The 23,896-nt window shown below is 41.9% G+C and overlaps 4 protein-coding genes and 1 non-coding gene across 11 annotated transcripts; 2 read left to right on the forward strand and 3 right to left on the reverse strand.

The window, feature by feature from the left end:
• Positions 1-1,091: 1,091 nt before the first annotated feature.
• LOC115765024 (protein RUFY3) lies at positions 1,092-13,162 on the reverse strand. Of its 5 annotated transcripts, XM_030708381.1 has the most exons (7): positions 12,005-12,097; positions 11,060-11,932; positions 6,239-6,672; positions 5,927-6,177; positions 5,435-5,864; positions 2,742-2,839; positions 1,092-1,916 (listed from the first exon to the last, which is right to left on the reverse strand). In XM_030708381.1, the coding sequence occupies exons 2-7, from the start codon at positions 11,913-11,915 to the stop codon at positions 1,283-1,285; spliced, it is 2,703 nt and encodes a 900-aa protein (XP_030564241.1). In that variant the 5' UTR covers positions 11,916-11,932; positions 12,005-12,097; the 3' UTR covers positions 1,092-1,282. The 5 variants fall into 5 exon arrangements, with proteins under 5 accessions (XP_030564241.1, XP_030564244.1, XP_030564242.1 ...); XM_030708384.1 differs by lacking the exons at positions 11,060-11,932; positions 12,005-12,097 and adding an exon at positions 12,516-13,161; XM_030708382.1 differs by lacking the exons at positions 1,092-1,916; positions 2,742-2,839 and adding an exon at positions 3,101-4,570 and having other exon boundaries at positions 10,922-11,932; positions 12,005-12,106.
• On the forward strand, positions 6,774-10,373 carry LOC115765026. Of its 2 annotated transcripts, XM_030708386.1 has the most exons (5): positions 6,776-8,753; positions 9,103-9,506; positions 9,564-9,660; positions 9,736-9,863; positions 9,918-10,373. In XM_030708386.1, exons 1-5 carry the CDS (start codon positions 6,818-6,820, stop codon positions 9,969-9,971), a joined length of 2,619 nt encoding a protein of 872 aa, XP_030564246.1. In that variant the 5' UTR covers positions 6,776-6,817; the 3' UTR covers positions 9,972-10,373. The 2 variants fall into 2 exon arrangements, with proteins under 2 accessions (XP_030564247.1, XP_030564246.1); XM_030708387.1 differs by lacking the exons at positions 9,736-9,863; positions 9,918-10,373 and having other exon boundaries at positions 6,774-8,753; positions 9,559-9,631.
• Positions 13,163-13,189: 27 nt separating the features above from the next.
• Positions 13,190-20,760, forward strand: LOC115765027 (zinc transporter ZIP13 homolog). 2 transcript variants are annotated; one of them, XM_030708389.1, is made up of 6 exons: positions 13,190-13,576; positions 18,979-19,364; positions 19,433-19,540; positions 19,603-20,016; positions 20,075-20,230; positions 20,283-20,760. In XM_030708389.1, exons 2-6 carry the CDS (start codon positions 19,154-19,156, stop codon positions 20,459-20,461), a joined length of 1,068 nt encoding a protein of 355 aa, XP_030564249.1. In that variant the 5' UTR covers positions 13,190-13,576; positions 18,979-19,153; the 3' UTR covers positions 20,462-20,760. The 2 variants fall into 2 exon arrangements, with proteins under 2 accessions (XP_030564249.1, XP_030564250.1); XM_030708390.1 differs by lacking the exon at positions 13,190-13,576 and adding an exon at positions 14,993-15,059.
• A 1,552-nt stretch (positions 20,761-22,312) lies between these two features.
• On the reverse strand, positions 22,313-23,768 carry LOC115764863 (40S ribosomal protein S8). The gene is made up of 4 exons (XM_030708140.1): positions 23,750-23,768; positions 23,374-23,480; positions 22,724-23,135; positions 22,313-22,499 (listed from the first exon to the last, which is right to left on the reverse strand). The coding sequence occupies exons 1-4, from the start codon at positions 23,751-23,753 to the stop codon at positions 22,396-22,398; spliced, it is 627 nt and encodes a 208-aa protein (XP_030564000.1). The 5' UTR covers positions 23,754-23,768; the 3' UTR covers positions 22,313-22,395.
• LOC115765082 lies at positions 22,576-22,622 on the reverse strand. The gene has a single exon (XR_004018070.1). It is a non-coding gene; the product is annotated as a small nucleolar RNA R442 (small nucleolar RNA).
• Positions 23,769-23,896: the final 128 nt, after the last annotated feature.

Here is a 23,896-nt window from a genome sequence, read left to right on the forward strand (position 1 = left end):
GTATTTGTGTCCACTTTGACTGGTTTGAGTATAGCATTTATTTTAAAACAAAAAGTTAGTTATTTTTATTTACCAACTGTTGATGCACAACCAAAAATGACCAAAATGTGCTCATTTATCAAAATCGATTAAGATTTGGCAACGTTTTCTTGGGACCGTGCATCTTGCCCTAAAAAGAGACCCATCAGAATCTTTTCTTAGATTGGATTTTTACAGCCGCAATCGATAAAAGATACAATTTAAAGATTCTACATGACATTAAACAGGAGACAGAAAACAATTTGCATTTCAGCAACATTCCTAATGAACATCGACCACGTTTATTGACTTACTTACTTACTTTTATGTTGGGCCTTTTGTTTAGTTATAGAAACATCTTATTTAACAAAACAAAAGGTTATTACAGACACTGCAGAGCTGGGCTGGGCACTTGTTTGATTTGTCGCAAACTGCCTGTAATTATTAGAAAAAAGTTTGATTCTTGCCGAAAAATTTGACACGCTCCCAGCCCTAGTTAAGCCCCGACGAAGTATATTGATGTCGGCGAAACAGTGAAATCTCATGGCATCTTCATTCAGAAGGAAAGACGAATGGACCGAAGCGACTGTTGATGTTGACTAAGAATATTTAGGTATATTTGAAGTCCTTATCTGGCTATCTCATACATTTCCAAAAACCTTTATACCCACAATAACAGGGTAAGAGGTATAGACTTACCAGAAATGCACCTCAAACGCCTACAGACCATACAGAAGAACACAGCTATGTACTTTAGATAAATACAATAATATAACTTTATGCTATAATTAATTATTCGAATTTTGTGTGTATAAAGCTTTTAAATAATACCGCCAAACTGTATGGCTGCATTGCCATCAACAGTGATAATTAATCGATAGTCGATGTATATAAAACAGCAAATACCAGCAAAATACCAAAAAGGCAAGGTGACCAGCGCACGACTGTTAAGTTAGCAGGTGCTCCATTCACTTAACAGCTGTTAAAAACAGCTGCTGCTTAAATTCAAATTGAAGACTTTCCGGGCAAGTAAACCAGTTTTCGCTTAATGTACTTGTGTCAAATAATAGGAATATAAAAATACATTTATTGCATATACGCAGGCCACGTCAATTGGAAATATGGGGGCGCAGCAAAATTATCATACAATGTTTACTACAAAAACTATGACGCTGAACAATATTTGTTTATAACAATCAATTCGTAAATAACTACAATCATTTTATATAGCATATTTGTAAATATAAATGAGCTTCGCTATGGATCACTTGCCAGTGGCAGAATAGCACGCATCGCACACACGCACCGGCCGGCCCGGCTGACCCTGTGCATTGAGCAGGGGCAGGGTATGCTGGGAGCAGGCCTTGCAGAAGATCTCCCCACAGCTGCGACAATGGTGTTTCCGGCGCGCCAAATTGAATTCCCGGGTGCAGGCAGTGCATTGTGTGGTTATCGAATCGGGCGCCCAAATGCCGGGAGAGCTCAACGTTTCCGGCATCGCCTGCAGCGACTGCGAAGAGCCGGAGAGCAGCTGCTGATGGCGCCGCTCGTTGTCCTGATATTCAGCTATCTTCAGCTTGCTCATGCTCAGCTGTATGCCCAGCTCCTCGAGCGTTGTCTGCGCCTCCGACCACTGAGCGCGCGCCTTCTCCAAATCCAATTTCAGCTTGTCGCTCTTCTGCTTCTCCTCGTTCAGCTCCTTCAGGCACGCTTGCAGCGTGGCGATCTTCTCCTTTAACTTAAGCTCCTTCTCCTGCAAGGATACGCGCCATTCCCGCTCTATGCGCGTCTCAGCCTCCGCGCGTGCAGCGCGCTCCTCGCTAGCGTTCACCTGGGTGGATAGTGTCTGTGAGGTATTCTTCAATATCTCGCCCAAATTGCTTTTATCATTAGTCCATCTGTGGGATGGAGGAATTGTTAATTAGACAAGTGCTTTTTTTTTGAGGCAGGCATATATTTATATATATATATTACATGAGATAATAAGTATTATAATAAAATGCTTTTTTCTATCTATTGGGTAGAAAATTGAAGACTTCATAATGTTAATTTAAAGCCTTAGAATATGTCTTAGTATCCGATTGAAGAAACAAAAAGGTTATGCCCAAAAATAATATATAATATATAGAGCACGATATTACAAAAAATGTTGCATCGCTAACTATAAATAGTGATTTTGGAAATACAACAGTTTTCCAGTGAATAATTATTTTTAACAGGCGAATCAATAAAATCTCCATTTTGGAGCTATCTTAATGAAACTTGACATAGATCCGTAGATTGTAGTCCGACTGACCGCACAGATTAGTCATATAGCTTCCATTAGAATTGGATTGGTTGAACAGAAAGTTGTTCGCTTTTCAAAATATCCCGATAGAATCTGCCTTATCAACAGCGGACTACTATAACATAGAGCTCTATGGGTGCGATAAGTCAATACATATTTTTATTTTCAATGACATTTCAATCACCAAATACGAGACTCTCTAGGCACCTACTATAATTTAAGGCTCACAAAAAAAAGCAATACCAAATATATATGAAGCCCATTTCTTATAAGTTAGCAAGGGCATTAGAATCATTAGAATCATTAGATCAGAAACCTTGCGATTTTGTCAAATATATTGAGTTACACAAATCTATTGACTGAGTAAAATAAGATTCCTTAAGAACTGTCTTCAAATTCTACCTTACAGCCGAGCGCAACTGATATATGATCTTACTTTTTCTCTAATTGTTCAATTGTGCTGGCCATATCTTCCTTTTGGCACTCTAATTTGCTCATTAGCTCCGTTTTGTGAGTCAGCGATGATTTGCAATCCTGTCGATAAAGATTTGAAGAAAATACGAGAATCTTTTGTACGTGTTCATAACTGGAGATGATAAATATATATATGTAAATATGGTATTAGTTAGAAATGAAAGACTAGAGTTAGGATAAGTTTTATTTCTTTGGTTTGGTTTTGAGAGTTATTTATATATGTATTACCGTGTGTATATGTAGTCCCTTTAACATGTATAGATAGATACAAACATACATACATACATATTTATATAATTACATTGTCATTTGACTAGTTTAAGTACATATATATATCTATTTATATAAATGATATATATATAAAGCAAGTTGCGAGTACATATGCGTATCGATTTGAATATAATATAATATAATAAATCAGCTCTATAGTACATCATAATGCAATTTGCAATACTTGGGGCCTTTACGATGGGGGAGGGGAAGGAAATTCAGCTAACAGCTTATAATTTGGAGAATCTTCAACAACGTGTTATAGCCTTTTGCTAAGGAGCTATACTAAGGAGCTATACGAGTATTCAATATAAATATATATATATATTTATATAACACATGACTATGGTACTATATAGGTAGTACTGAAGGCAACGTATTTTTAATATCGGATCTCAAATATTGACATATTGTTAAGCAGTTGCACTTTCAGTTACAGTTAGGTTAACAGCTCTATTAGCGGACCACAAGAGCTCAGAATTTAGTACTTATATGGTTTATAGGTGCCCATAGGTACACCTGACTAGCACAATTAATATACAGTGGCCGCTCGCAAGTTAGGAGTTGCCTGTTATGTTATTGTTTAACAATTCAAAAAAGTAAATAAATAAAATTGGCCCAAATAAATGTAGTATAAAAGCAAATATTAACCCTCTTTGCCCGGTCAACATGTGTTTCAGAACATTTTAAACCAGTTTCCCTTTCATTTAAAATTTAAACCCTTTAATAGGGTTTTAAGCGGCTCCAATTATTTTCAGAAAGAAGAGCCTCCTGGCTCTTTTCATCAATCACCAATCTGTCAGTCCATCAATCAGTCAGTCAAGTAGCAAAAACTATATATATTATAGATATTATATTGATAAATGTTTTAGTTTGAAAACAAAAACCTGTCTTCCGATATTGGTATTTTTTTTCCAGCTATTTAAAACCAATTCCGAACCGTTCCCATTAGCGAGCAACCACTGTACACTTAAGTAAATGCCTTCTTAACAATTAAATAAAACTAAAGCTGTTGCTATTTTAGGCGTCGCCGTCTCCTGTCGCCTCCTGTTCCCGGGACAGCGCGTAGTCGCTGCGTGACCCATCGCCGCCGCCCTTAAAATGCTGCGTCACAGCGGCCGCTGCCTCGGCCAGCTCATCGTTCAAGGATTTGGCGGACGTGGGCGTCTTGGCTGTGGTTGGCTCATCGGGCTGCAACTGGATCTGGGTGGCGGCTGGCGATTTGCGATAGTTGTTGGGATTGAAGGGCGGTATGCCCTCCATCTTGAGATGCAGCCGCTTCATCGGCGGTCCGGTGTCCTGTTTGTGCTTCTTGGTGAGTGCCTCGAACTTTTGCAAATTCTGCTGGCGTCGCGTGTTGGGCGAACGATCCCCGCCGCAGCCGGCGCTCACCTGCTGCTGCTCGACGAGCTTGGACTCGTATTTCTTTTCTAGCGATTGTAAAATGTTACCAATTTGTGAGGCTTTCGTTTGCAAACGAGAGACCATCTCGCCCTTCTGTGTAAGTTCATCTTCACATTCCTAATTGAATTTCAAAACGGTGGGAGTAGCGGGTGTTATCTTATTTCTTTTTCGATTTTAGTGTTCTCTCTTGGGATATGAATTTTAAGTTAAATGATTTGTAACCAAAATAAAAACAAACAGAATCAAACCAATGACTAGCGAATGAAGGAGGATAATGAATGTCAGATGAGATATGATTTTTGCGTGTGGTGTCAGCTTTTTATTATTTCTGATGAGATAGAGATAGGCGCAACAGAAGAGGGATAACCTCAAGCAACATGTCTGTCGAGCTATATCCCAAAATATTGAATTGTATTCTTTCTCACGGAAGCCCTATTCGGAACAAAACACTTTTCAGTGCGATTGACAACAAAATTGGATATTCTAACCCTCATGTCTCGAATTTCTTTCAAGGCTTCCCTATCGCAACAAACTCTCATTTTACACCTGGGTCTACTTGGCTGTGCTTCAATAAATGTGCTCCACCCACAAAATCCGGAGCGTTTTTTTTAACAAAACTCCATAATTCATTCATATCTCAGACATGGTCCGTTTAACGTCAGGTAATTGGTAACGTCTCATCAAATGCCCAATTCGATAGAAACCCCACATCTTCGTTAAGCTGTTCCGAAAATTCCAGAAATTCTTTAGATATAGTCCCAGCTCAAAATCGAATATTGAGGAATTCCCATCCTCAACTTTACTTGTGCGTTATATAGATAAGTGCGACTTGGGAAAATGTAGTCCTCCCATCCATCAGACGATTATTTGTAATTCCAGAACAACCCCAATTTCACACTACCCTAATTTGTTTTCCCGGGACATTCCTGTCTTGCGCCCATCTCTAATAGTGAGTTTCTGCATGTGCTCGTCCATACGCACCTGCAGCTTGCGATACATCTCCAGGTTGATTTGCTTGATGTCATCCAGTTGACGGCGAAGCGAGACAATCGTGTCCTGTTTCTCATGTATATCCTTCTCCAGCAGTTTCATGGCCATGTCGGATTCGGCTTTGAGGGAGATCTGCAGCTTGAGCTCCTTATCCAGCTCGGCGCTGCGTTTACGCTCCTCCGCCAGCTCCGTGCTCAAGCCGTCGACCTTGTCCTTGTCCTTGTCTTTGTCACTGCCACTGCCCGTGGAGCTGTTGTCCGAGTGACTTTGTGCTGCCTGTTGGCTGGCGGACTGGCGCATGGCCTGGTTCTCGGCCTGCAAGGCGAGCAAACTGTTGCGCGCTATGGCCAGATCCTCCTTCATCAAGGCATTGGTGGTGGTCAGCGACTCGACCTTTGCCTGAAGATTGCCCACAGTGGCGCTATGAAAATATTGAAGCTTGAAACATATCCTCAGTTGGGTTAATAGCTGGCGGTAACCCACTTTAAATGCCGATTGAGCTCTTCGATATAGTTCTTCTGATCCAACACGGCAATCATGTTGCCCTGCCCAGCGGCATCCAGTTGGGCAGGTGGCGCACCAGACTCCTCGCTGGATTCAGCACTGCGGGAGCTGGAGCGTAGATAGAGCGAAAAGTCGATGACGCCCTGCTGCGAGTCCAGATCCTCCTCCTTGACACACAGATTGCAATCTATAACATTTAGGCCCACCAAAATGCCCATAATGACAACAATCTAAAAGGCAATGGGGAGGTAGTTAAAGAGCTTCCAGCATTTAGAAGGACTTGGCACAGACCTCATCACTCATCATCAGAGCATGCGGTTCGTAGTAGTCGTGCAATGAATCCTCGCGATGCTCGATCAATGCCTGCAGGTAATCGGATAGCTTCTTTTGCATGAGAGCAATGCGTAGCCAGGCACGTGCGCGTCCTATGTGTGTGCGGACCGTGGGTAGATCTCTCACACTGGCCGTGATATCCTGCGCCTCGGGGCAATAGGTTTCGACACTCTGCAGCAAATCCCAGAGCTCCTTGCGCGGCCCCAGCAGACCCTTCTTGGGTCGCAGTCCATGCCCCAGAACATGCTCAATAACTATGAAGAAATGCTGGAGCGGCAAATGATCCGAGTCGAGCATGCGGCCATAGCGTAGCGATTGCTCCAGCAGCTCCTTGACAACTAGCTTGCAAATGTTGACCAAATTGCTGCGCTCAATCTCGGCCGTGTCACGTGCTGCAAGGGAAGAGTCCAAGCGGGGTTTTAGTGTTGCGGTTTTGCCGATGAAGAGGTCTGTCTGAGCTGCTAGTTCGAAATGCTGCCTCGTGCCTTCGCATTTCGTTTCAAAAAAAACAATGAGAGAACTCAATAAAAAATTATTATGAACATTTGTGTGCTGTTCTCGTTGCTGTTGCTCCTGGCGCCCGGCGGTTGTCCCATCTACAGCATCGATCTGTCCACGTTGGAGGTGCCCAATGATTTTCAGAACGAGCTGACGTTGCAATCGATGCTCAGCTCTGAACTGCATCAGTATCGAAATAAGCTAAATTCTAATGAGGTTTCATCAGCGCCAAATCTGAACGAAAAGGACCAGGAGCAGATAGTGCGACGACACCTGGAGGATCCATTTGACAAAGGTGACATGATGCGCAGCATTGAGGATCGCATTAAGGCCACATATTATGCGGCTGCCACGCCAGAGGAAACAGACCCCGAGATGGATTTGGAAATTGATAAGCCCGAACGCTGTTCCAGAGATGAGGACAAGTTTTTGGGAACCAACCTATTTGGCAGCTATCCGAAGCATTGCTTCTCCACGGAGGAAATTGCACTCATGTCGGCGCGCAAGGACTTTGAGCTGCTGGTGCCCAACTCCTATCCGAAAGGCCTGGTCAGCGACAGCATTATCTACACGCTGATGAAGTACTTCAACAGCGTTAACCAGGTGATAAAGCGCATGTCCGACAAAGAAACACGTCGCCTGCTGCAGCGCGCCTTCTATGATGCATTGGGCGGTTATTTGAGATACAAGCTGGTACCGGTTGCCCAGGTATCCTACTATGCTGGTCGCCTCAAGCTGTGCACGGTGCAGCGTCTGGTGGCGCTTTATCGCCAGTGTCTGATGGTGCTCAACACGAACGGCAATGGCTGGAAGCAGCCTGAACAGGACATACTCTCCCGAATGAAAAATGTGCAAATTAAACCAGTGCATCTAAACGATTCGTGTAGCACCGAGAACGATGCGTCCAGCTGTGCCCTGCTAGATCACAGCTGTGCGAATAGCGATGCACAGAATGAGCAGATGATTGTGCCGCTGCCGCATCTGGAGCTAGAGGATAGCAGTGGCTTCTTAAGCAACATATTTTTGCCCTTCAAGCATCGACGCATCTACAATCTGCGCTCGCCGGATGCAGCTTTTATTATGGTCAAGTTCTTCAAGACGCTGAGCAATTGTTATCGATTTCAGGGCATGAGCCAGAAGATTTACAATCACAAGCTAAGGGTCTGGATACGCGAAAATCTGCAGTTTCACTACCGGGATGAGATGTTCTATCCGGGATTGGGTGGCGTATTGCAAATCTATGAGACTTTGATCTGCCCAACGAAAGGCACCGAGCAGTCCGCACATGAAGATGAGCGGGATCGCATGCCGAGCGAAACGGATGACTATGACCTTGGGCCCGAAGAGAAGAGCCTTAGCGAGCCCAGCGATATGGCGGAGAAAAGCAAAAAGAGAAAACAAAATAAAAGCAACAGAAAAGACAAAGTGAAACAAAATGATAAGGAGACAGCATTAGGACGCAAACACAGCCGATCGACGTCCAAGCTTCAAAATAAAGGCTTCGCTCAGGAGGAGACTAAACCTGAAAAGGATGCAAATGGCGAGGAATGCGTCGATTGCGATGATGAAAGCTATGTGGGCTATGCGGCAGCCATTCTGGCGCTTCTTCTGATGCTGCTCCTGCTGCTCATCTGTTGTTGCATGCACCGGAATCGGGCGAATAAAAAAAAGCGAGGCGCATTGAAACCCAATAAGCCGGAGGAGAAACAATCCGAGGCTCGCAGTCCACCTCCAGCAGGTTCAAATGACTCGCCCAATAAGGCAGAATCGGAGAGAAGCTGCTGGAGCAAAATGTTTCAAAGCAAAAAGTCTAGACGACAACAAGGTAATGCTATGTTCGCACCCAGGCCACACAGTATGCCGTTTAAGCAGGCTTACAAGCTGAGTCCTGGCATGAGCCTGGTGAGCAGCCATCGGGACGAGGACCTCAACGTTTCTATTGATATGGAAAATCAGTTGCCGCGCAAAAAAGATGGTAAGTTGATGGGTCTTATTTAATATAAACGCACTCCTTAGGAAACCGAACACTAGTATAGTATATTATATAGTTTGGTTCATTTAAACTTGTCCAAGCTATATAGTATTTGTGTTTATACATATTAAAAGGCAGGCCATATTGCCTTACATATGGACATAATCCACACAATTACTTAAGTAGTTAGAGTACTGATAAAATATCTGTACGTTAGTTTACAGTCTGAAAGTCATTGCTTTGGGGTTCAGTTTGTAGACTCACTAATCACTTATTATATGATTCCATATTTTGAGTTCTCAAATATAAATTTTATCAATTTGCATTTAACAAAATTATTTGTTAATCTCAGCTGTGGACAGGTATGAGAATGATTCCTTTACATCGACTTCATCGTTGGTTTGTCAATTCCCAAGGAAATTCATACCCATTAAGATGGGTCGGGAAAAGCACTATGAATATTATGGTAAAACGGAGAAAAAACGAGTCAAGCCCGTTAGTAAACAGTCCAGCAATCAATGGCACCGAGAGCGAGATAGGGATAGAGACCGAGATCGAGAGAGGGAACGTGAACAAGAAAAACAGCCAATAGCTGTAAGGCCCGAAAGGCAATCGCCTGAAGCGAGAAACCGAGAAACAGATATAAAGCTGACAGAGGAAAGTTTACGAAAGATAGGCAACAAACGGAAATTTAGACGACAAGAGGGCGGGCTGGCCACCAGCCAAGACAGGGAGGAGAGAGTGAAGGAAACAGAGGTAAGTATGTAACTGGCGCAATTCAAGCAAAATCAACCTAAGCCCCTACAAGAACAGATAAGACCCATCGAGAGCGATACGAATCGTAACAGCGATTGCAGAAGAAAGGATACACCAGATGAAAACAAACTGGACAGTGAAAGAAAAAGTTCAGGTGTGTTGAAAGCGAACTGTGCTTAAGTCAAACTTAAGTCGAACAGCATTTTAAAACTAAATTCAACAATTACAGGGACTACAAATAGCTATAGAGCTGAACCAAATATTTCGGTTAGCCTAAAGCCCGAAACGCAGACCGAAAATTCGGAAATTAAATCCATGCCACTGTCTTTAACGGATCGTTCAAGTGGTGTCTGTGAGGTAAGTTTTTAAGTATAACTGAAGGTGTAAGATTTTTGCAAACATCCTAAACAGTCCTCCATACACGGAGCCAGTTGGGAAACCACCTACGACGATGAGAGCAAGTGAAGAGCAATTGCTGTCGACAGTGTTTCCTTTTGCAATGTGTTTCATTTTTTTTTTTTTACAAATATATTTACTTAATAAAGTTCACAAGCTGCTGCAAGGAGATCCAAGATTGGGTCCAGCCCACTCGAGTCAAGGCGCGGGCCAGAGAAAAGCAAGTGCAAAGCAAAGAGTGTAATATAATGCAATAACATGCCAAATTAAGATTAGAACTACGCTTATGCTAGCTGAGTTGTATCGACTTTCTTAATGAATGACACCAAAGTAACAGTAGTCGATCGAAAATGAGAGTTATCAGAAAAAGTTTCTTAAATTTGGACGGCTTCAATCTAATATTGATATTTTTGAGAAAATATGGAATATTTTCCACTTTTTACAACTGGTTTAGAGAAACATTATTCTTGTAAGAAAAACTGTGTTCTAATTTGTGGTTAGAAATGCAACTTTTCTAAGCTTTAGCCAAGTTTTGTATGAAAACTGAGGAGCAGCTAACTTAATAAGCTCATCAATTTGGCAGATGTGGCCGGATCGTTTGAGAAAACCAGTCATAAAATGCTGAGGCGCAGCCTACTTAACATTCCCTTTAAATTAACTGATGCTACCAAAACGAGTTCTGATATGTTAAGCAAATTGACAATGCTTGCCAGATCGCTTCAAATTCTGAGACTTGGCAAAATGAATAAGCTTTTGAATTTGACGACTGACTCTCTGCAAGATGCCTTGAAGGCGCAGCCAACACAAGGTCTTTTGATTAATTGCAAACGAATTACTTTTTGCATAGCATAAACGTAGTTGCGAGCACTTAACATTTGTTTAACATATGCTTAACATAACAGCAACAACTACAAAGTGAACGAAAGAGAAAGTATAACGCTTGCAAATAAAGAAAGAGAGAGAGAGAGAGAGAGAGATAGAGTGTGATAGAGTGTGAGATACGGCAAGAAGCAACCTACAGAGATGCGACCACTCAGCTAATGTGCCACCGATGAGGCCGACATTTTTGTGCTGCTGTTGCGTTGCCGTTGCAAGTGCATTTGAGCCGACAACGTCGCACAGACGGCGACCGATTAGATTTTCAATTGCCATAATACCGTTATCCTCGAATGTGCCACCGCCGCTGGTTGTCGACAGGCCCGAGTAGCGTTTGCTGTTGCGCTGCCCAAACTGATGATGGTGCGTCTGTGTACGCTGCTGCACGTGGCCAGCACCGGCGGCGCCTCCTGCACCTGCACCGCCAGCTACTCCTGTGGCATTTATAAGCGCTGCGCCGCCGCCCACAGTCTTCTGGCCGTTTGCCACATCGATGTCCTGCAGCTCCTTGAGGCACAGCCATTCGCCGTCCACAGAGACGCGAAAATTGCATAGGTAAATGGTGTCCTGGACGCCGCCGGCCAGCTCCTCGCTGGTATTGGCATGCGATGCCTTGGGTAAAGCAATGGTGTTGCTGTTGTTGTTGTACGGCTGCAGCTGCGTTGACTGTGGCTGCAGGGTGGCTGCTGCAGGTGCGGGTGTGGGTGCAGGAGGGGGCACGGCTGCTGCTGCTGCGGCCGTTGACTGCGCCTGTGGGGGTGGATTCTGACCCTTTTGGACTTTTGCGGCACTGGACTTCATGCTGGAGCTGCTTGCTGTGTGGCTGCTGCTAGTTGTTGTTGTTGTTGTTGTTGTTGTTGCTGCTGCTGCTGTTGTTGTAGACACAGCTGCCTTGGACTTTGTAGCAACTTGTGGTGATAGCTTTTTGGCCGCACCGCCTGTTGTTGCTGTTGTTGTTGTGGGCGTTTTAATAGCACCCTTCAAGGATCGAGATGTGCTGGCACTGGCCAGCGTTGTCCTGCCACGACTGCCCATGTTGCCGCTGCTGCTGCTGCTGTGGTTGAGGTTGTTGTTATTGTTGTTGTTGTTGGCCGTGCCAAATTTTGACTTCTTAGCCTCGTCAACCAGTCCACGCATCGTGTTGCACTTACTTTCTTAGTTGCATACAAAAAAGTAAAATAGCCAAAATGAGCGCAATCAAAAAGCTTGCGTTGCTTGCAACATACGTGAAAAACTGCTGAATTTGGCTGTCGGTTTAGCAGCTGCTTTAGAGCGCACTTGTTAATTAAACACTTTTTCTATATTTAATTATATTTCAAACTTTATAAATAATAATTGATTGCATATATGTTGCATTTATAAACGCTGCGCTGAGTTATCCTGTTGTTGCGTTGACTCAGACTGACGCAAAAGCTCCTATTGATTTGTCAAGCACGCTCGGCGTAGCGCAGCTTTGCAGGAGCTTTCGTTAGGGTGGTTCAAGAATACCATATGTTCGCAAAGATGCGTTATAATAATAGTTGTAGGTACAGTGAAAGCACGCGTGCGCGGACACCAACATTGGCAGGGCTTTAAAAAAATCAGATGTCGATTGTTGACAATTTTCCTGTTAGCTTATTTATCCAATTGGAAAAATGTAGTGCACCTACTGGTATTTTTGGGACTTATGATACACGAGTTGACCGTCGGGTCAGTTGTCACGTTTGTAGAACTTTCCTATATATAATGTGCACTTACCGGGCTTTTTGCGTTTGGGTTGTGCGGAAGATCCCACTGGCGTATTGGACACGGTTGCCACCGTCTGTGGCGTCTCTGGGTATGTGGTGGTGCCATCGATAACCTCGGAGGCGGCCGCGGCGGCAGCAGCATTTGAGAATTGCGTTGAAATCTGACTGAAAATATGAGACGAGATGCTTTCGGTGCGACGAAATGTGTCGCGCAGGCGATTCAATGACGAACTGGGCGCAGGCGTTGCCGTTGACGTTGGCGTTGCTGGCGACGTTGACGCAGAGTCGTCGCTTTTATCATGGCGCACCAACAAATCGTCCGTACTCATTGCAGTACGCACCAATTACATGCACATACACAGCACACACGCCCACAAAATTCACTTGAACTAAATAATAACACAGCGCGTAATATTAACGTATTTTTATTAGATGCAAGCACAACAAAAAAATATAAACAAAGCGCGAGAGCAAATATGAAACAACTGCAACAGCTGTTGCATGCGACATAAGCAGTGTGCCCGTTCGATGGAAGGAATTAAAAACAACAACATAGCAACTATCGCTTTTTGTATTATCGATAGATCGTGCTTAACAGAAATCAGCTGTGCTGTGCAGCCATGTTTGTTTTTCGCACGGCCCAAAACAAAACAAAAAGTACGTATATTACGCGTACCTGTTTCATTTCAGCTGTAACAGCCCGCGTCGCAGCAACAAGACTTTATAACATTACTCGAAAACTTCAACTGGGTCACAATACTAACAAATTGAACAAAAGTGTTACAAAAGAACAAAAAAAAACAAAGTTAAGCTTGTAAGCATCTCGAATAAACGTCCCGTTACTCAGTCTCAGTGCAGATTAGTGGCCGGGCAACAACAGCGTCATCAAAATTGATCGATACTGCGCATTAAGCATATTTTCCGCATATTCACGTAGAAAAAGCAGCAACGACAACAAAGAAGTTGCGTCGATCAATAGGCAAGCAAACTATCCCCACATTAATGTAATGCAGAAGAAGAAAACAACCGCTGCGGCAGTGTAAGCTGCAATCAACCAAACAACTTGAGACGGTAAGGCGGAAGTGTAACTAACCTACACCCACAAGCTATTTCATATGTCTGTATGTATGCGTGTGTATGTGTGTGTGTAGAAAAGTTTCAAGTTGTGATACAACGTCAGACACAGCGGCCATATTAGTTATTTTTGCAAACAGCACTAAACTTATTATTGAGAATCTGTGCACGGTGAGCACCACTCGAGTATGGCCGATTCGCTTGTTGTTGTTGGCCATAATCAACGCGATAACACGCCAGACAACAACAATGGTAGCTGTTCGGCTGATGTATGATAAACTGGTTACACGGCCGCAATTACGCCATTTTGAACAAGACTCGTAGTCAAATACATTTTATAAATCTTGCCATTAAAACCGAAATGCTTTTCAATTTCACAATTCTTTGTCGTGCATAAGCATATCTACATTATTGCACATATGCATGTGTGTGTGTGTGTGTGTGTCAGCACATATGGAATGTAAGCGAGGAAGACCTCAAAGCGACGCCATGTTTCCACTTTTGCTCTCACTGCCGCCAACTCTTACTCTCGTGCACGCTCTGCATCGCTCTCTCCCACGCTGCCTGCACAGCTGATCGATTCACGCGGTGCTCTTATCACATCGTCATTGCAGCTGTTAGTTTTTGTTTTTCCGGCCACTTTGTTTTTGTTTGTATGTATGTATGTATATATAATAGCAATAGATCGAACGCTTTGTGCCTCAGTATACTATGTCATAGAACCGATTTATCAAACAGATTTTTATACCCTGAACCCATTAAAAATTGGTATATGGGTATATTGTATTTGTGCAAAATCCAAATGTATGTAACAGGCAGAAGGGAGCATCTCCGACCCCATAAAGTAAATATATTCTTGATCAGCACCAATAGGCCCGATTAAAACCTCCTCCTTTTTTTTTTACGAAACTTTTGTTTTATAATATCTTGACCAAACTTAACAATTTCGAGCAAAATGCTCCTCATATATCAACAAAATCTTATCAGACTACTGTCTGACTATATCATGAACCAGACTAGTTTTTTTCTGAAATAACCGTTAAGTGTCTAATTATACAACAAACATATAGCTGGGGTGTACAATTTTTGGCAACCCTAAGAAATCTCTTGTTTCTTGATCATTTACAGTTCTGGTCTTGCTCCTATCTCTGTCTCTCTCTTTTTGCAGCCATATCTCAATCTCACTCTTTCCATCTAGTATTTACAAGTTTAGTGCAGAGCGCAAAATAAGCGGCGCCATTTAAAATCAAGTAAAGCACAATACAAGCTGATAACTTCGATTGAACATGATTCAGCTGCAGATGATGCCGTTTTTTTCAAAAAGTGGGCTAATTTGCAGCGTAGTGCTGGCGTATTTAAAGGCCGAGGCAGCGAGAGCCTCCTTCAGAACTAGCCAAGTGGCTGTCACGACAAGTCGCTCGATTTTTTGTGTAAAAAATAAAAGCTGGGAGCATAAATTTCCGCATTAGCCGCAAATCAAGTGAGTGCCAGAGCGTATTGTATTGTGTTTTATGTGGAAGATAAACAAATACAAATGCAAAAAAAAAAAAAAACAACAAAAAATACAACAATACAACTACACGGATGCCACAAATCAAGTTCAAAGCACCGGCAGCCGGCGACGCGGCACTTGTCAATTTTTCGAGAGGCACACGAAAGAAAAGATGGAGCTATGTGTGGCTTTTGTCCTCCATATCAATATAGATGTGTGTGCGTGTGTGTGTGTATATATATATATGTGTGCGTGTGTGTATGCGTGTGTCTCAATTTCTATAATTGAAATGAGTTTCTGTTTTCTGTTTCGCGTAACGTAGTCATATATAAGGTCTCTGCGCTGATATCATGAGCTCTGCTCCCATCTATTTCGTATTTCCTTTTGATTTACGCTTCTGTGTGTTTCAGTTTAAGCCTTAGGCAATAAAAACAAGCAGAATATACAAAATACAGGTCTCAACCGTGTTCACCTTGTTCTTCGGGTTAGCTTGTTTAGACAAGTGGCTCGCTGTGTGTTCAGCACAAATTCGATTCTTTCAAATTAGATATCTAGGTACACGCAAGTTCCACACATTGAAGATTCTAAATTTTCAAGTACCAAATCGAATGAAATTTCCTGATCATCTATATAGATAAGTTTTCGAGCTTTAGTCGAATTAAGTTTAGTCCAGATATCTTTTAAAAATGTGAATTTCGTCAAAATATGAATATTTTATTCCGTTTCTTTACATATGGTATTTAAAGGCATATGATAAACTGGTCCGCATTTGGCAAGTTTCAAATATAGAGAGAGATTAAATCCAAATATCGTACACGCTTATCGCGGGACCTATTTTCAGTCAGTTATAATAGATTGGCAGCGCGACTCAGATTATTAATATAGTTATGTACTTTACGCGGTCCGATATGTAAAGTAATACTTTAAAGCATTACAAATTCGTAACAAAATTAATAATAGCCGATCCGCCAGCCTGTAGAACAAACAAACAAACATTTAAAACGGGTTTTCGATTTCTTTGTGTAGATATAATCGTAATGGTTTTTATAGCATTTAGTGGCAAATCGTGTGCTGCTGATAAGCGAACCGCAACTGAATGTAATCTATTCATAACCAAATGCATTTAATCAACAACGGAATCGCACAAGAAAGAGTGCTACGACAATAAGTACCCGACTAGTAAATGCCCTGTGCCTAGCATCGACTCGACTGGGAAATGTCCAGTACCGGGCATCGAGCTTAAGTAACAAACATTCAAAGCTTGAACTTTCTTTTTAAAGTCAATTTACAATGGGAAAATCATTCTTGAGTAACTTTGGTGTTTATCGTCCGATTTTAATATTTTTTAAAAATGCATTTTTTTCAAGTTGGAGTAGAACTGGGCAGGCAAAATTGAAATAACTAATTTTGATTACTTACGTTATATGAGGTCCGAGGCGACTTTTCGATCGATATGATTTCAAATAATCTAGTAGAGCCTACTACATATCAAATATGAAGTCTCTAGCCCCCATTGTTCCCCAAATACATAATACAATAGAAAAACAAGTAAGAGGCTCGAGTCGGGAGCAGCCGACTAGGAGATACCCTGAACCCTCTTCTACCAAAACCAAATGCAGGTTGCGCTTAAAGCTTATGAAATTTGATGTAATTTTCAACAGTAAATCCTCTTGTATTATAGAATATTCATGTATTCTTAAAAATATAGTTTCATTAAAATTGTGACTTAAATTGGTTTATTTGATTTGCAGCTAAGTGCTGCTAACGGGGCGGTGGCTATAGATATAAAAAAAAAGGTTAATTGATATATATTTATACATATATTCAAAAAGTTACGTGTCAAGTTTGTTGAGTCTAGCTCTAAAAACCGAAGAGATATGCTCAAAAAACATGATTTTGATAGATTACTTGGAAACGGGGCCAGCTATCGATTATACGTTCCAAAGTTATTTAGCTCTTATAGGTTCTTAGATCCTTTCGTTCATACGAACGGACGGACTTGGCTAGATAGACTCAACTATTGATGCTGATCAACAATATATGTATATACTTTATGGGGTAGGAAATGCTTCCTTTGCCTCTTACTCATTTTAAATGGGTTCAGGGTGTAACAAAGACCGACGAGCTCATTTTCAATACGCATAGGGTATAACAACTTTGAAAAAAATAACTAAATACTCTTAGCTAGCCTAAGATAAACCCCGACGCAGTCGCTGTCCCCAGTGTCCGCAGTCGTATAGGGTATAACAACATTGAAAAAAATAACTAAATACTCTTAGCTAGCCTAAGATAACCCCCGACGCAGTCGCTCTCCCCAGTGTCCGCAGTCGGCGTCAGCTGTGACGATGACGCAGCTGTGATATTGACGGGCCCAGCTGGCGGGCTTAGTGAGCAGTTGCCAGTTACTGACTTGCGAGCGTTAAATCGAAACCGTTTAAACGCATTTGCTATGCCAAATTCGGCATTTGGTTAAACTGTTAACGTATACGTGATATTTTTGCGATACCCATTTGCCCGCCCACGGCGCGTGATCAATCACAATTTCAGTCCATTTGCTCACGTTTCTGCATAGATTTATCCATAGTTGACATTGCGCTGACACTTGGAGGCCCTCCCCAAGCCAGCAGCAGCAGCAGCTCGGACACACATGAGTCGCCGTCTGTATCGTGTCTATATCTTGGACACGCTCGTATTGCCATTTGGTCGGCGTCTACTTATATCTATCTTATCGCTATCAAAAACTGAACAATTTAAGCTGCATTGTGCACATCAAATCGGAATCAACAGCAAAAATAGCTCAAAATGTGTCGTAAATCACACGCTCTGTCCGCGCACCTACCTCTACCAAGTGCCCAACAAGTATGTTGGCTTTTCACAAAGAACTCTGTGAAACATTTTCCCAATCAGTTCAGTCTCCTGCTGCTCGCCAACGACAACGGATTTCATTACTACGGATTTTGTGCTTCGAAAGTGTTTCAACAGATTTTCCTCAAAAGTGAGCTCTCGATTATCATCGTATGTGTTTATTGTGTGAATTTGTGCCAATGTGAGCTCGTCTTCCTTGAGTGAAACGTGTTTTTTTTTCTGTCCATGGGGTGGGCATCGCATTACAAAGCTCAGGGCTTATCTACTCTCTGCCACAGTATTACTCATATTAGTCAAGAAGTCGTCATTTTTATAGATGTAGATGCATATAACATTAAATCTATATAATAAAAGTTAGTTTACTTAACGTGTCGGTCAATTAAGCAAATTTATTCTAGATCTTATGCTCTTAACTTTTTAAATGTGATTTTTAATGTCATTTGGAAAGTAGAAATTGTTGTGAAACATAGAAACAGTTGGTCGAGTGAAATCTAATTGCATATTTATTGTTAATGGGCAATTTAAAGAAATCGAAAATTAAATTTTAAAAAAGTTCGTTTATGCACATATCAAATTATATTTATGCAAAAACAAACAAATTAAACAAAATTTGCAATTGCAATTTTTGTCATGCAAGAACCCTTCGATGGGTCCGAAATCTTTAATGAGCCGCCCGACTTAGGGCGAACTGTCACATTTTACACAGCTAGTATCTAGTTATCTGGTCATATTTAAGCTTTGATACTTGAGTTTTACAGCAGCTCCGCTTATCGATGTGTCGCTCTATCGGCTGTTGCCCGATGTGACGTCCATTGTCTGGTTTCCATGGGGGGGATTTGTACATCAATCTTATATCAGTGGAAGCGCAGTTGCTAGGCGACTAGGCTCGGAAATTTGTTGCTCAACTAACTGAACTTGACGTACAATAAATAATACACTCAAAATTCTTGTGTGATATACCAAATTTGAACAAATATATTTATATAAAATATGTATATATAATGTTTATATAATAACAAAACTTTACAATTTTCATATTTAGCTTGTTGTGGGCTAACAGTTAAGGCGAAAAGCAATTAAATTGGCTCAAGCGTTGCAGTTGGAGAGGTCATGACAAGGCATTGACTGAGCCAAAGCCAACTATCAATTACAGTGAACACCCCCTAAGATATAACCAAACAGAGCAAGTGCAAGGGCAAATTCCAATACTTGTCAAGATGAACGTCAGCAGCAATTTCTTTGACGAGCACTTTGGGCTGATTTACACATATCTGGTGAACGATTATGTGCCAGAATATTTCAAAAGTATGGAGTACAAACCGTGGGTATTCTCCCTGCTCGGCTCCGCAGTGATTGGGCTCAGCGGCATCTTGCCGCTGCTCATAATACCAACAGAGGAGAAAATGGCCAAGGAGGGCTTCAAAGATCGTTAGTCTCAGATTATTTCAATTGCAAACTAGAATATATATATAATATATATATTTTTCTTTTTATAGCCGCTGAGTCCAAGTTTTTGCGTGTGCTGCTCAGTTTTGCGGTGGGCGGACTTTTGGGTGATGTTTTTTTACATTTGCTCCCAGAGGCCTGGGAGGGCGATAATCAGAGTGAGTAATCCATTGTCAAGACATTTAATATATTATCATAAAATTCCCCTCGCCTAATAAAGACGCCAACAGTCATCCATCGCTGCGCTCTGGCCTGTGGGTTCTTTCTGGAATACTCATCTTTACAATTGTAGAGAAAATCTTCTCGGGCTATACCAGCGCCGATGAGGAGAATCCACAGCCCAAGTGCGTGGAGATTGCCAACTGTCTGCTGCGTCGTCACGGGGGCAAGCTACCCGAGGGCCAGACAGCGGAAAACTGCGGCGGTGCCTGCGACATTGAGGATGTGGACAAGATGTGCTTTTTGCGTGAACGCGAACAAAAGTCCAAGGAGCACAAGGAGCAGCCAAAGAAAGTAGCCGGCTATTTGAATCTGCTGGCCAATTCCATAGATAATTTCACACACGGTCTGGCAGTGGCCGGTTCGTTTCTGGTCTCCTTCAGGCACGGCGTCCTGGCTACGTTCGCCATACTCCGTGAGTGTTTTGCGAAAAGCATCTTAAAGCGTCAACCTATCTATTTGCTTCTTTAAAGTGCATGAAATTCCACATGAAGTGGGCGATTTTGCCATACTGCTGCGCTCCGGCTTCAGTCGCTGGGATGCGGCTCGCGCTCAATTGCTGACCGCGGGCGCCGGCCTGCTGGGTGCTCTGGTGGCCATTGGCGGTTCGGGCGTCACTTCAGCCATGGGTAAGCATCACAAGGAACCTTTGAAACTCTGCTTAACTTACGATTATTGCAGAGGCACGCACATCCTGGATCATGCCGTTTACCGCTGGCGGTTTCCTGCACATTTCATTGGTCACAGTACTACCAGATCTCTTGAAGGAGGACGAGCGCAAAGAGTCTGTCAAACAGCTGCTGGCGCTAGTCTTTGGCATTGCTTTAATGGCCCTCATGACGATGCTCTTCGAGCACTGAGCTATATCCAACGCCTCCAAGCAGCAGTAACAGCAGCAGCAAATTAAACGCTGCTTTAAAAATTATTTTGTTATAATTTTGGCCACCACAAATCCCAAATTGTCATTGGCAGTACAAATTTCTAGGAATTTTTGTTGTAATTGTATTTGTACATCAATTGCGCATTACGACAATACGACCCGCCCTGTTTATGTTATGTAATTATAGCCAACTAATGCGAATGATATTTGAACTATTGTTATTAATTACGTATATATATATCTATTTTATATCATACTGTATGAAGTCAGGTTGCATAGAGAAACAAGTGAAAATTTAAATATACATTATGAATATATATCTTAGTTAAGCATAAATCGAAACTGTCTTTTACAACGAATATCAATATATATTTATTTATGAACGGCTCGGGAGTGCCTCTTTCTCTCGTTAACCTGAGGACACGGCATTCCTCGCAACTGCTGAGACGCCTGAAGAGGTTTCTCAAGTCATACAAGTCCAATTAGACACATCTAACGAATGGCAGAGGAGATGGAACATCATGGTGAACAACGAAAAGTCCACAGCCACCACCTTCTCTCTCAGGCCTGGTAACTGCCCGTCTGTCTACCTAGGTGAAGCTGTAATAACAGAAGAGACGACACTATTACTCTCGACAGGAAGTTAACTTGGAGAACTCACTTTTTAAAGAAAATGAAACAGGCGGAAGAAAAGCTAAAGTCCTATTACTGGCTTATTGGTCGCAAATCCAAGTTGACTACTCGGTCAAAGCTCCTTGTCTACAAGGCAATTATCAAATCAATTTGGGATTATGGCATTCAGTTATGGGGTACTGCCAGCCGAAGCAACTTAAGATTGATTCAGATATCTCAAAACAAGGCACTGCGCATTGTTTCCAACGCACATATTCACCATGACACCACTTCCAACCACAGTGTTCTCAAGATCCCATGGGTCAGTGACGAGATCGCTAAAAACCAACCAAGCAGATACGTGCATAGGCTCCGCCTGCACAACAACAACCTAGCAGTTGGCTAGGCAGTTGACTCAAGAAAATGTGTGATCTCTGGGTAGCTTCCCGAAATAAAAATATATTTCCAGTTGATTTTTAACTAAATCTTAAAAAGAATTAAATTATTTCAGTTTCAGCCTTCTGATGGCTGAGATACTAGTATATAAAAACCTAAATGAAGAAGCCTTTCTAAAATGCTACCTTATTTTAGAAGCATTTGATAAATACCAACACACATACTTGATCATGATCTAATATGCAACTCAAAGGATTTTCGAAAAAGTAAACTTCCCAGCGTGTTCGCAATTTAAACAATTTTGTCAAAAAATAAGAGGAAAACGATAGCCGAATCGACTCTACAAGTAAGTTATTTGTTAAAATTGGAAACAATATTTCCCAATTTCAACCTGAATCCTTCCATGTACATACCGGACATACATATTTCATGTCTAAATATAAATCAATCATGTACAGATTTTCACAACATATGTATATAAATACAGCGGTATATGCTTAAAGCAAAGTAGTATGAAAACATTTCAACAGGATCTACTCCAACTTCTTTATGGGATTATACACAAATATAGTTATCGCCTTAAAACCCAGAGAAATATTGGTAAATACAAAAAATATTCAAGTTAATATCTTAGAAACCCACCGAGCACTATTATATATACAATGAATATAGCACGAAGCGCAACTCTAGGCGGTATCATTATCTATTCCACTTTTGTTTGTTTTTTTTTTAATACCAATTAAAAATTATAAACAACTATTTTACATAGTTTTATGCAGAATGCACACACGCATACACAATCGATGGAGTAAAATATGTAATATGTTCTTCTTATAAAAAAACAAGCCGTTTTATTTGTTTTTTGTTTGCAAATCAGTTGTCAGTTTGCATTCTTATCTAGTGCGTTTATTTCTTAGACTTGATCTTCTTAAGGTAGAATTCCAATTCCTTGCCTTCCAGAATGTAGCCATCGGAGCGACCGCACTGGCCGGGGCGGGATGAAATGCAAGCTGTTTAGATAAATAGAATAAGAAATGCATTAAAATACTGTAGATAATATTACAAATCAAATAATAATCTAAGAGATCTCAGAGTAACTATGACAAGCGTGATTCACGCCCAACTGGCTTGCATCTCACTTAAAACAAGATTGATGCAATAAATTAGTTGGATCGCTAGGGTTTTTACATCATTGAAGGGCAGTCAAAGTTAGCTGTCTATCCAGAATACGTACCCAAGATGCGACCAGAGGTGAACTGATCCTCCACAGCCTGCTCCACTTTGCCGTACTTTTGACGCTCGAGGTACTTCTTCATGACCTTGTCACTGCGCTTCTTGGTGAGCACATCGTTCTCATCCTCCTTCTGCACGTGCTTGGGATTACGCTTGCGACCAAGGGGCAGCACATAGTGTGATTCGTACCATTGACGGAATGGCGTCGCATCGATGACCACAATGCTGTTCTTCACCAGCGTCTTGGTACGCACCAGCTCATTGTTGGACGCATTGTAGACAACATCGGCGATACGCGTCTTGCGTGCAACACCCTCAGAAGCCCAGGCGAAATTGCCTGTCTCCAGTCGCAGGGCGCGCAATTTGGTGTTGCCACCACGGGTGCGCACCTTGTGCACGCGAGCACCACCAAGCTGCAAATATTTATAACCAGAGTTGCCAGATATTAGCAAAAGTTGCCAAATAAAAAATCAACTTTGTTATTTAATTTGCAATCAGTAGTCCGAACATAATGCTTTTTGATCATCAAAGATAGTTGCCCTCGAACAAGTCGAGTGCGTTTGCAGTTGACACGCGTTAACATCATTTTATGATAATTTGTTGTGTTAAAACAACAATGGCGGCGGGCGCTCGGACAGGTATAAAACTCACCTTGGTGTTGGCAGCGGGACGACCCAACTCGAACTTGCGCTTCTTGCGGAGCGACTTGCGCTTGCCACCAGTGGCGCGACGCTTGTGTGCACTATCACGGCTAATACCTTAAATTATGCAAAGGAAAATGCACACAATTAAAAAATTCGGAATTCATAGCGAACCCCGTCGAAATATCAAGAAAACCTCAACACGCGGTGCTGCCTGCTGCACAATCTTTAAATGCACAAATGTTAGCTAAATATCATGTTCGTTATATGCTGCACATGTGCACTGTTAGCTGACACGTATTCTGCGCACATTTATGTTGTTTTCATGCATTTCACAGTCGATTTTCTTGATATTTTAACACAATTTGCACTAGCCGACGACTCACCCATGTTCGAGTAAAAAGCGAGAAAGAAAGGAAAAGACACGCACAACCTCGTGTCAAAAAATTTTTAGGTTATCGACTGACAGCGATGGGCAGCACTTTTTGCAGAGTTGCATTTTGGCCTTATAACTGTCCACTTTACGTAATCGA

The sequence above is a fragment of the Drosophila novamexicana genome, unplaced genomic scaffold (genome assembly GCF_003285875.2).
Source record: "Drosophila novamexicana strain 15010-1031.04,08,12 unplaced genomic scaffold, DnovRS2.1 tig00000877-arrow-arrow-pilon, whole genome shotgun sequence".
Lineage (NCBI taxonomy): Eukaryota > Metazoa > Arthropoda > Insecta > Diptera > Drosophilidae > Drosophila > Drosophila novamexicana.